The sequence below is a fragment of the Notolepis coatsorum genome (assembly GCF_963971535.1).
Source record: "Notolepis coatsorum genome assembly, chromosome: 17".
In the NCBI taxonomy this organism is placed as follows: Eukaryota; Metazoa; Chordata; class Actinopteri; order Aulopiformes; family Paralepididae; genus Notolepis; species Notolepis coatsorum.
Window position 1 is genome coordinate 10,980,425 of NC_140181.1, and position 13,008 is coordinate 10,993,432.

Genomic DNA, 13,008 nt, shown 5'->3' on the forward strand with positions numbered 1-13,008 from the left:
AACCAAAATGGCAGCATCTGGGTCCTCCACCAGACTAGTGCGTCTCGTTGCCCTTTTCTTCTCATCGGTGTTCGCGTCGGGAAGCTGTGGCAGCAGCCAGGTGCCACTGTTGATGTGGTCCAGTGACGACGGGTAAATATGACACCCTGTTGTCCATTTAGCTAGTGAGATAGACAGCCCTAAAACCCAGATGTTGAGCAGATGCTACGTTAGCTAACGCAAAAGCTACTGTGTGTGTAAATGGCTTTAACGTGTTTTTTTTTAATCCAGCTACCTGATCTATTTGAGCCACAGAGCTTGTCGACCTAGTAGTTGATGATGTGATTCGTGTGTATTTGTTGTTGTTGTCTTGTTTGCGTCCAGCTTGACCCCCCTCCTGGCCGCACCACCAGCAGCTGGTCACATCACGTCCAGTGGTCAGTTGTCCACTTACCTCGACGCTGCCCTGGGCTCGAACCCGCGCACCGTGCTGCTGTTTCTACAGGAGAAGGTAAAAGTCTGGACATTAGATCATCATAATGATAGGGGGAGAGAGAAACAGGGGGGGGAAGAGAGAGAAATAGAGAAGGGGAGAGAGAGAGAGAGAGAGAGAGAGAGAGAGAGAGAGAGAGAGAGAGGGAGACAGGAAGAGGGACAGAGGGAGTGAGAGAGAGAGTCAAGTTCAAGTTTCTTTATTAGTTGTCATACAGAAGGAATACTTTTATACAAAATGATTAAGGCAGAGAGTGAGAGAGAAATAGAAATAGAGAGAGAGAGAGAAAGAACCTGACCTTTACTTTTTTTTTTAGCAGGGACAGTTATTGTTTAAAACGTGTTGAAAGCCCAAACAGCAAAGGTCTGTTTTAAGGTTTAAGCAGGACACAACTCTTTAGTTGGTTTATTTAATGCTCATCGTTGGACTATAACAGTGCTTTCTATCACTGCAACATAACATGTCAAGGTATGGCTTTGTTGGAAATGACCGCCCTTGGAAATAAAGGTTTGGCTAAAAGTTAGTAATATGGTGAGTCAAGTGGTAAACAAGGCCTGTTGCTCTTATATTAGCTCTCAAGTCAGCTCGTGACTCTTGAGGTATTCTCACCCTGGTGTGACAGTGTGAGCTTTGGCATCACTTCCCCTTTTCAAGTTCCCTATCGTCAGTCAAGCCCCTTGCAGCGTTCTGGAATTATATATATTATACATAATGTGTGAGGTAGAGGGACTAAAGTGATGCTCTTTTGCAGCCGTGGTCTGTTTTGTCGCCGTTTATAATAATAATAATAATTTAGGACCTGCTCAGAGGTCATCAATCGGCACACATGCGATGCATGCATGCAATTCGTATCTGCGATTAACCCATCCCGTCGTCCTTCCCCCCCAAGGGCAGCCGAGAGCAGACAGGCGTCAACGTGAGCCGCGCCCCGTGGACCAATCCAAGTGCTCCTGTCCGTCTTCGTCAAGGACGCCACAGCGTTAGCGATCTATTGTTGTGCATGTTTTTCCATTGGGTTTATCTTATCGGGGGGGGGGGAACCCTTGCGAGCACGGGGAGAACATGCAAACTCCACACAGAAAGGCCTGGGAGATCACCCACCTGGGTACCTGGCATCATGGAAACCTGGTCCCCAAGCGGGAATTGAACCCTTTTCATTATATGTCTGAGGAGGGATTGTTGAAATGTCTTTATCATCACCGCCAGAACAAACGCGGTGACATAGGACTTAAGAAACTGTTATTTACTTGTTACATTTTTCATTAATTCGCCCACAAACAACCGACAGTATTTAACATTTTGGCCCGACGTGTCAAAAGGTTTGGTCAGGGCACCCGTGTTTCAAATCATCTGAGGGGGGGGCGACACGACACGACAGCGGCTCAGGAGGTAGAGCAGTCGTCTGGTAATCCTGAGGTTCCCAGTTCGATTCCCGCTCGGCAGCGTGTCGAAGTGTCCTCGAGCCTAAAGACACTTGACGGGGCCCTAACTGCTCCCGATGAGCAGGTGGGCACCTCGCACGGTCGCCTCCGCCGTCGGTGTGTGAATGTGTGAGTGAACGGGTAAAATGTGAGGAACAAAATTGTAAAGCGCTTTGGATAAAAGCTGTTATATAAAATTGACCATTTTACCTGTCATGTCATTAACACATTGCTGTAGTTCACTTCTAAATCACTCTTTCCCCTTTCTATGCAGTTGAGCAAAGATGACTTCACAGTGTTCGGTGGAGTGTTTGGCAATAAGCAAGACAGTGCCTTCCCAAACGTTGAGGTATGCTTTGTTTCTCTATGACGCAAACATTTTACATCTGAAATGAGTCGCAAAACAAATCGAATCAAATCAAGTCTCTCACACTATCTCACTATCCTGACCCCCCCCCCCCCCCCCCCCCCCTCAGGCTGCCATGCTTTCCTCCTCTTCCTCGTTGGTGCTGCCTGCCTTGGCCTGGTCCGCCTCCAGTGCCATCCCTGACCTGCTGCAGGAGAAGCTGGGCGTCTCACCTCTTCTGGTCGAGCCGGACAGTGTGTCTCAGCTTCCCCTCGACGCCTCCGGGAGCAACCTGCTGTTCATCCACCTGCCTTATCACACCGGGTGAGTGAGGCACAATGCTCTCTGCGGTGTGTGTCGGTTAACGTCGAGAGTCGTCGAGTCGAGTGTTCCTTTATTGATTGATTCAATCAGGTGTCATGGCAGCGGGGGGGGGGGGGGGGGGGTACAGGTAGGATAGGTAGTAATAATAGAACAAAGTGCGAGTAGTAATGATAATAGTGATAACAGTAGTAGTAGTGAACAGTAGTGAGTGGCAGGATTCAATCAGACGGTAGTAATAGTGATGACGGTATACATGGTCCAAACTGTAGTAACACACTGTACTGTAGAGTCTGTGCAGTGTTTATTATTAGTCAAGTGAGGGCTGCAACTAATGACTATTTTGGTAGTCGACTAATCTGTCGATTTATTTTTTCGATTAGTCGACTAATCGAAAAACAATTATATAATTTTTTTTTTTTTTTTTTTTTTTTTGCACTACCTATCTTTGTGAAAGTGGCTTCTCAGCTCTGGTCCAGCTGAAGACAGAGCAGAGGAACAGATTGGACATTGAGCACGACCTCAGAGTTGCTTTGAGACTCTTGTCAGGACCAAACAACATCCCCAGTTATCCCATTAGTTCCCCCAAACTTACTGTCGGTCTGTTATGTTAAGCTAAGAAGTCTTCAGCTGGACCAGAGCTGAGAAGCCACTTGACCCACCAATTCCTCGTCGACGATTTTTTATAATCGACGTCGTTGCATGTCGACTAATCGTTGCAGCCCTAGTCAAGTCAAGTCAATTTTATTTGTATAGCACATTTCCAGGCAGCGGCAGCTGGCACCAAAGTGCTTCACAGGCAGGTTGATAAAAACAAAATAATATGATGAAAGATATAAGATTAAAAACGCAGTAAAGCAATGAAAGTAATAAAAACAGGTAGGACACAGTAAAACAAAGAGGATAAATCATTTAAATAATAATACATCCACAGAGCTTTTAGAAAGGTGCAGAAGAAAAGTATTGCCCCCCCCCCCCCCCCCATAAGAAATCGACGAAACTTTTCTGCTCCAAAATATGTAGTGTGCATTATAGCCCCTCCCTACTTCCTATTTACCCACCTGATTGGATAAATGACATGCTGGTGCTCTAGTGCAACACCTAGTGGCTGAACGTTATCTATAGCACCTTTTAACTTTGTCGTCACAATTTTTTATCTCACGTTTTTAACGCGACTTGGAAAATGTTCCATCTCTTGTCATTTTTGTCACAGCTCCTATAAGACGTGTAAGGACATCCTACATAGCAACGGTGAGTAGAAACTGTGAGGGTTATCATGGTCTGGAATGGATGACGTCGTGTAGTGTTGTCACAATCGGGCATTCATTGCATGGCATTTGCCGCAGTCGTTAACGTCAGCTGAATAGTCTGGACGTGTCGGACTTGGTCGAAGCTGTTCCTCCCCTTGCATCTGAAAAGGTCTCGTGCCCAAAGGCTCGTAACAAAGCGAGCCTCCTTGTGAAAGAGGTTGTTTATAAAGTCACTTTCACCATGGTGGTGCGTCGGGGTCTGTATCTCATGCTGGAATGTACAGTGTAGTACTCCGTACTAGAGCTGTCCCTGAAGCCTGTTTTTAGGATTCGAATTTCGGCAGACCTTTCTGCGGTCAAAAATGGTTCGTAAAAGTAGTACCTACTTACTGGTCACAGGAGTCTTCAATAACATTTGGATGGTAATTCATTTTGTGAATGCATTTGTTGAAACAACATCTTTGTTGGCAGATGGCTATCTTAACGTTGGCAAGCTAAACGTGCATAGCGCGACTAACGTGCATAGCATTGATTCATTTCCTGATAATGTATGACGTGACCCCTCCTCACCGTGACTCGTTGACTGTGTTGTGTCTGTGTTGTGTTCGTGCGTAACTTTCAAATGATTGTAAACACAACATAGTACTGTGATATTCTGATATATATCACATTCTGATATATATTTTTTGTGTAAAAAAATAAAAGAAATGGAAAAAAACTAGAGAAAAAAGGCGGAGGTTTGAACCCATTAATTAAGATTCAAGTGCCAACGTAACGAACGAAGGTCCGAACGTTTGGGCTCAGCCCTACTCCGTGCCAGTGTAAACTCATTTCATATATATATATATCATTATAATAAATAAAAAAATTGTATCGTGTTTATCTTGAAGAATAAACACAAAACGAGGTGGAGGCAGACAGTGAAGGAACACAGTGAACCTTTTTCTCAAAAGAAAACGTTTTCTTTTATAGGTTATTCACCGGAAATGATCCAAGGCCAATGAGTCTTGGGTTGAGAAAATGATTAATTGTATAATTTCTCTTTGAGTAAAACGTTGAAAACGGATCACCCACCACACGGGGGTTAAATGTCAGGTAACCTCGCTACTAAGACACTTGCAAAGCTGTTGCTAGGCAATAAGCCATTTCCTATCCTCTGTCGTGATGAGTCGTGATGACATCATCACATCGGTGTGGAATAAGAGGTGAGACCCGAAACACGACACTGGTGAATCACAGTAAAGGGAAGTTCCACTTCTTTATCAGACTGACGCACTACTTGATGAATTCTCTCTGTGACCCTTTTTTTTTTTTAACAACCCCCTTCCCCCATCCTGGACCCTCATTCTAGTCCTTTTGACAACACCTTCCTTCCCCCACCCTGGACCAGGGCTCTACAGTGCAAGCGTTTCACTTGCATTTGCCCCTAACAATAGATTTGTGCGAACCGGAAAAATCACTTAGGAGCACAGTGTGCAAGTAATAGTTTTGCATAGTAAACACAACATAGTCAGAGAAAAACGGGCGAAAAAGTGGATTAAAAAAATAAAAAAGTGTTGGCCAACATTTTTATTTTATTTTTACTTTTTTTTTCTTATTATTTTGGAGATCGATGTCATACTGTGACACTGAAATGAAAAAATATTTCAACTAAAATATACAGTACGTCACACCCCGCGCCTCTCCCTGCCGTCTGCAAGTGGCTAATCTTGAGTTTCAGCCAGTATTTTTTCTCCTCTTCATAAGTGTTTGAGGTTTTCCTTTGTTATAACAGGTAAAAACAGCAATAAAGTAAAAAAAATCTTTTTGTTGCTTTATAATTCCATTAAAGCAACAAACTGTGTGCTATAAGTATAAAGTATAATAAATCGCAAATTACTTTGGGTATGCAATTGTCAGGCGTTTTATGCTAAATGTGGGGTATGCTTGGGGATAACTTTATAAAATGTTATACACTGTTATCTTCATTGGGTAAATCGGTTTTGCGGCTCCAGAGGATTTTTTTTATGGGAGGGGGGGAAAATGGCTCTTTTGATAGTAAAGGTTGCTGACCCCTGAACTAAGCTAACCTGCTAACACTAACTACTGTAAGCTATCCCTGGGAACTCTCGGAGGCATCCAATAGTGAGGTAAGGGGGGGTGAGACGTGAGAGTCTCTCTCTCTCTCTCTCTCTCTCTCTCTCTCTCTCTCTCTCTCTCTCTCTCTCTCTCCTGGACCTATTTCATTCAAAAGGAAGATATTGATTGACCGTAGCTCAGCAGCTGTAACAGAATAATTTTATTATTTGATTATTTACGTTTCAATAGCGTTTAAATGATAATGAATTGTATAAAGTATTTTCCATGTTATGTCCTCTAATAATATATTCAATGTTGGTATCGTGACAACACTAGAACACACAAAAGCAGCTTGACAACCGATATCCTTTGGCTTTGCGTCTAGTAGGCATCATGGGCCAATGTGTGACTTTGGTGGTATGTGCTATTGCACAGATGTTTGTCCCTTAGTAGGCACACGCACAGTATTATGCACTAGGGCTGTCTTAAATACTTCGACGCTTCATTCAATGGGCATGGGATTCAAATATGAAAATAAAATTTGAATATATTAAAAATATATATTTATGTGCAAAATCAACTCTGCCTCTCTTTGTTAATTACAACAAGCAATGCTGTTTGTTATTTAAGATGGTCGGACTCGGCACTGACAGATTTGTGTTCATTGTGCTGCTTTTATAAATCCTCAAATGACTGCTTACAATATTTCATGAAAGCAAAGTGTTTAGATTGTCTAAGATTTAAAAAGGTGAACAAAGTGCTGTACAAGTCCCACAACATAAAAAAAATATTATATTAAAAAATAATTTATAATATATATATATATATATATATATATATATATATATTTTATCTCGAAGCTTCGAATTAAAATCGAATCTCGGCCCGAAGCTTCGAATTCCAAAAAAAAAAATTCGAAGGTCAGCCCTAATATGCACGTAATAAATAGTTTGATAATAAACGTATCTATAACTATAATAAACTCTGTTACTTGAACATTTTTCACTGTACTCCCGTCTCCTACATTTCTTTGTGTGCTCCTAAATGTTTTTCATGTGCTCCTTGGGAAAAGAAGTTAGCGTAGAGCCCTGCCCTGGACCCTTGTTCTAGTCCTCTTGTTAACACCTTCCTTCCCCCATCAGAGAGAGAGAGAGAGAGACTCAGCCCCCCCTTCCCTCACTATTGGATGCCTCTGAGCGTCCCCAGGGATAGCTTACACACAGTAGTTGGTGTTGGCAGATTAGCTTGGTTAGAGTTAGCAGCTAACATTAGTTAAGGTTTTTAGCGCAACGTGTGTATACAGGAATAGCGAGGATGCAAAGCAGGGGTCAGACCATTGGACCCATTGCTCGTGGAGTTTTCGTTGCACATAGAAACGGGTCCACGCTGCTCTGTGTCTAATATGAAATGACAATTGTTTAAAAAATCCTGGGGGAAGGAAGCCCTCTAGGGTCTTAATGTATCTGCCCCTGTAGGGTCTTAATGTATCTGCCCCTGTAGGGTCTTAATGTATCTGCCCCTGTAGGGTCTTAATGTATCTGCCCCTGTAGGGTCTTAATGTATCTGCCCCTGTAGGGTCTTAATGTATCTGCCCCTGTAGGGTCTTAATGTATCTGCCCCTGTAGGGTCTTAATGTATCTGCCCCTGTAGGGTCTTAATGTATCTGCCCCTGTAGGGTCTTAATGTATCTGCCCCTGTAGGGTCTTAATGTATCTGCCCCTCTAGGGTCTTAATGTATCTGCCCCTGTAGGGTCTTAATGTATCTGCCCCTGTAGGGTCTTAATGTATCTATTGCTCATCCACAGATGAGGTCATTGGAAAGGTCCTGAGCATCATGAAAGACCGAGGCGTCCTCTACACAGCCCTCTACACAGGACTCCAGCCGTCCAGAGTAAGTCATTGTCTCCCCGGCGTCCATAAATACCATAAGATGATTATTTATTGATCCCCTTGGGGAAATTCAGGCATCATAGCAGCATGGGGGCTGGGGAGGTACAGGTATGGGCAGGGTAATAGTAGAAGACATAAATACAGGCAATACAAATGATAGTACAGTAGAAAAGTTCAAATAGGCCGTGTACACAGTATAATTAACTCTGAATATATACGCATCTGAGCAAGTAGGCAGTGTGATCAAAAGATGCAGATGAGGGTCTGTATGCCCTATCAGTTATGTTATACGTTACAATAAATATGGTTACAAAACAAACACTAGAATCTAAAAACGGGTGTGTTTTTGATTTGTCTGTAAACGAGACTGAAAAATAAACTTCATTAAAATACCTTCAGAGTCAGTTGGAGGGTGTTCCAGGTGTTAGACGTATCAAAGGAGAGAGTAGTAGTGCTCCTAGTTCAGAGCAAACTGGAGGAACCCTAAGAACCAGCCAGTCATTTGAACACGTAGAATAGGGCCCAGGGCCCTCATTTATCAACAATTCTTAGAAAGTGTTCTATTTTCGTACGTAAGCACAGAATTTTGAATGTGTGTACGCACAGAAATATTGGGATTTATCAACCGTGCGTACACGGGTCCTACGCACACTCCGTGTTGATAAATACCTCTTTGTTCTACCGTCAATGCTCGTGCACGATTATCCATATATGGTAATGAAACACCCCCCATGGGATGTGAAATAATGGACTGACCCGAGCGAACTATGAGAAACTCCATGAGCGAGGTTGTTCACTGAGGCGCTGCCGAACCAAGAAGCCACAACCTGTGTTATGGTATAAATAAAAGTCTGGCGGACTTGTACACTGTCAGATATCAACGACTCCCTAAGACCATTGCTGCAATTCTGCCTGGACAGCTCAAAATACTAATAAAGACCGTTCGTTAACCACTGTTTGGCGTTGGTGTGTCATTATAACCATGCTGGTATATGAATGCCTTTATTCGTTTTGTTGGATTGGCTACCGGGTATAATATGATTTGTACTAGAGGCATACAATCTATTTTGTTGTTGGTATTAGGTAGCCTATATGAATTACATATAATGGCAGCCATAGCCTACATTATGCAACAGTAACTTGCGCATATATAATAACACATGGCACAGCCTTGCGAAGCCTGCATACAGTAAACTAACTTGATCATTAATCTAGCTGTTGTATCTTTACGCTTATGAAAACATTTAATAATATGTATAGCCTATAGGCCGTCGCTTTGCATTAATAGCCTATATTCTCAAATGGCATTTAATGGCTATCCGACTCCTCTCTATCCTCGCGGACGGACCAGTATACCTTATATCATATCATATTCATATCATAGTTTACTCTTATCAGCCTACCCAGCATGTAATATGTTCTTTGTTAGAACTCAACTCGTTATTATTTTGCGCATAGATTGCAGAAATACGGGAACGTTTTGATTTATATTAAAAGGCTTTGACATTGTAAAACTAAATACGTGGAATTCTGTAAGCAGAATACAAGTCATATCACCCACACGATATATGCTCTGTATCCAGAGCATGTACTGTATGCTTTTCATTCATTTAAGACACATTTATTGCAAGGGTTTTGTAATACACATAAACTCAACAAATAACCTCTGTTCTCGTTGCAATGCGTTTTTTATTCTTTATACAGTAGGAAGGTGGAAGAACACTATCGTGGGTGTTCATATGACTTGTATTCTGCTTACAGCTTCGAAATTCCACTTATTACGTTTAACAATGGCAAAGCCTTTTAAATATAATCAAAACGTTCCCGTATTTCTGCAATCTATGCGCAAAATAATAACGAGTTGAGTTAAGCGGAGCGCAGTCAGTGCACCCCGTATATTCCGATAACGCTATATATAAATTATAAACCATGCTGCATTCATTCGGAGAGAGACTTATTATTCCAAATGCTATTTATAGGGTTTTGACCATAATTACACTACTGTTGCTATTTTACAATGAACTCAGGGGAGGAAATTAGGCCACTTTACTCTCCAAATGCGAGTTTTTTTTTTACGTTTGGCGAGTGATTCATGAAGACCACTCGCCAGTCTGGCGAGTTGACAGTGCCACGAGAGCACTGCACAAGACCCGCGGACATATATAATGTTTAATAAAAGTTCCCGCAGTACTGGCCAACCCGCGGACATATATAATGTTTAATAAAAGTTCCCGCAGTACTGGCCAACCCGCGATCTGTTCCTTTGGAGCTATTGTGTCATCTTCTTGTTCTAGCTCAGTAATCTCTCCTTTACGTGACATGTTGAAAACTATGTGTAAATGTCAAGTTAATATGCAAGACTAATAAATGTATAAGCCTTGTTATTATTACTTGAAGTGTGATTACTTAATTAGTTGCTTAGTTATAAATGTAGACTTAATTAACCAAGCTAGTTTACTTATTTAACTAGGCTGATTGACTTATTTTATACCAGGCTAGTTGACTTATTTAACTAGGCTGGTTGACTTATTTTATACCAGGCTAGTTGACTTATTTAACTAGGCTGGTTGACTTATTTTATACCAGGCTAGTTGACTTATTTAACTAGGCTGGTTGACTTATTTTATACCAGGCTAGTTGACTTATTTAACTAGGTTGGTTGACTTTACTAACTAGGCTGGTTGACTTATTTTATACCAGGCTAGTTGACTTTACTATCTAGGCTGGTTGACTTATTTTATACCAGGCTAGTTGACTTTACTAATGTAAGCTGAATTCCCCTTTACTCTATATGTATCAAATAAGGTTGAACAATGAAATTGCACTTTAGTTTTAACCTCAAAACTCTTATTTCAATACATGCATTAATGGGGATCTAAACTACAGAAGAATACGGTGTTTCAAAACGTTACAAATTAACACATGGAAAAAAGGCGTCACCTTCTAGTTGCGACTCACTCCTATCACCCTTCTAATACGTTTACAAATTACCCTTTGTTAGAACACAAATTCTTACAAGTGTCCAACCATATGGCTTTTGCAAATATAACTCTGTGCAACTGTTTGCCTTGTTAGTACATCTACAATATTACCCTTTGTTAGATCACTACTTCTTCTTAAGTGTCCAACCTTATGGTTTTTCTTGCAAATATATCTCTTGATGCAACTTTTGCCTTTTTAGTGGTGATGAAAGTGAGCTAAGAACGTTACGCTGATGCCCTCTTCCAGATGCTGTTGTTGATAAACGTTGTCTTGAACACCGGCGCCATCTTGTGGTTTACACCGTGGTCCATCCCACGCGCTGCTCCTTGACGAGCGATGAGACTAACACCGGCGGCGCCATCTTGCTTCCAACTTGACTTAGCGTAGACAATTAAGATTTTACTGTGACACCCTCGGCACGACGCAAAACACAAGTTGATTTCTTGGACTGATTTTAATGAAGAAGCTTGATCCAACCTCATCCAAACCGTAAAATCTGTATGAGATACAAATGCATACAAAAGATACTATTACTATCACAAGTCCATTACCAATGGTCGGAACGTCACTAAACATATACCACAATTATTATCTCCATCAATCAATAACTTATTGGCTGCGTGCCAGTACATGAGAACATGGATGCGTTACTGTAGTATGTCTTCTGTCAGTTTCTGGGAAGATTGTCTTGTTTCGTTGGCGTGATGGATTGTTCTTTACTTATTAGAACGCCAGGTAATTCCATTACCACTCAAGTTCATGGTTCCAACGCAAGAGAGAAGGCGGAAACACGTCACCGGATACCAGGTGTGTCAACTCTCGTGAGATGTGGTAATTGCACAAATACAATAGAAAACAGTGCGCCACTAATATATATCTTATATAAAACAAATAAGAAATACATTGAAAAGCAATTGAGTGTATTATTACTATTATACAAAATAAGCATATAAATTTTAAACATAAATAACTATATTAACCAACTGTTAACCATAGCTGCAGTTACAACTGTTATTAATGTTTTATGCTAATAAATATTTTAAAGAGTAGAGACACGGTGTGATTATTACTATGATTGAAAATCTATTTAGACGAAGACATACAATTTTGTTTGTCTGGTAAAAAAAAAAGCCAAAAAGTTAGTTTCCTCCCCTGAGAACTATAATGAATTACGGGCTATACAGAACACGCCAGTGTTGAAACTAATGCACGGAAGCTTATTTCCGCGTTGTAATATTCATATTCTACCACCGGGCGCCAGGTACGCATGCTCCGAGCTGTGCGTAGATGATACTGGTATTAGAGCTGCCGCGGTATTGATATTTTCCTTACCGCACGAATTTGCGAAATATTTCCTACCGCCGCGGTTATTACCGCACAGTGCGCACAAAAAAAAAAAAAATTTGAATGCATTTTTTTTTTTTTTTTTAGTAGTCTACTCTTATAGCCTGCCTCTAGTCTAATGGCGCTTTTCCACTGCATAGTACCTACTCGACTCGACCCGCTTTAGGCACCTGGTACTTCGTTCCTTTTCCACTGCAGCCAGGTACTACTCCATTTGTCTCCGTGTGGGAATGCAGGCGGGGCCGCTCGCTTGTGTACACTGAAAGCTCCGTGGGCATAGATGTCCGAGGGCTTGCAGCAAGCCAGAGTTTAACAGTTTCAATCAATCAATCAATCAATAACAACATTAACCAGACTCTCGTTGCGTCTATTCTGCCAAAGCTAACGTTACCTCTCATTGTGTATTCTACCAAGCAAACCCGGGTTTAACGTTACCTCTCGTGTATATCGGCTGACGGTAGTATTAGGCTAATAACAACAACAAACTTAACACATCAGCGATCTTGTTGTGACACTAAACTCTCCGCTCGGTGGTAAATTGGGTTGATGTCGGTTTTGTTTCATCAATAAATAAGGCAGAATACACAGTGAATCCATTATTTTTTTGTTTATTGCACTTGGTTCTGTCGCAAAGACGCAAACAAATCCTGAATGAAATGCATCCTTAGCGAGGCAGTAAAGATGGCGGCACCGGCGTTCTGTTTTTGTTCAGAGGCTACAAAGTGTGACGCGTCTCTCTTCTGACCAGTCAGCGGTCTGCAATGTTTCACATGACTTTTCTGGTACCACTTCTACCCAATAGGGTCGCTTGGAACCGAGTAGGGTATATCTGCAGAGCCGCAAGCCAACTTTATTATTATGATAAAAAACAGCGGTGACGCGGTATTCAGCCTAACTCTGCGGTGAGCGTGATGCAACAGCGAT

General features: G+C 41.7%; 1 protein-coding gene across 1 annotated transcript in view; it reads left to right on the forward strand.

Moving 5' to 3' along the window:
- The window catches only part of atp6ap1b (ATPase H+ transporting accessory protein 1b), a 29,383-nt gene continuing 16,375 nt past the window's right edge, over positions 1-13,008 (forward strand). The window contains exons 1-6 of the mRNA XM_084334069.1: positions 1-132; positions 364-490; positions 2,168-2,242; positions 2,370-2,563; positions 3,774-3,811; positions 7,674-7,759. Coding sequence (XP_084190195.1) covers positions 8-132; positions 364-490; positions 2,168-2,242; positions 2,370-2,563; positions 3,774-3,811; positions 7,674-7,759 — 645 coding nt within the window. The 5' untranslated portion in view covers positions 1-7. The remainder of the gene's footprint in view (positions 133-363; positions 491-2,167; positions 2,243-2,369; positions 2,564-3,773; positions 3,812-7,673; positions 7,760-13,008) is intronic.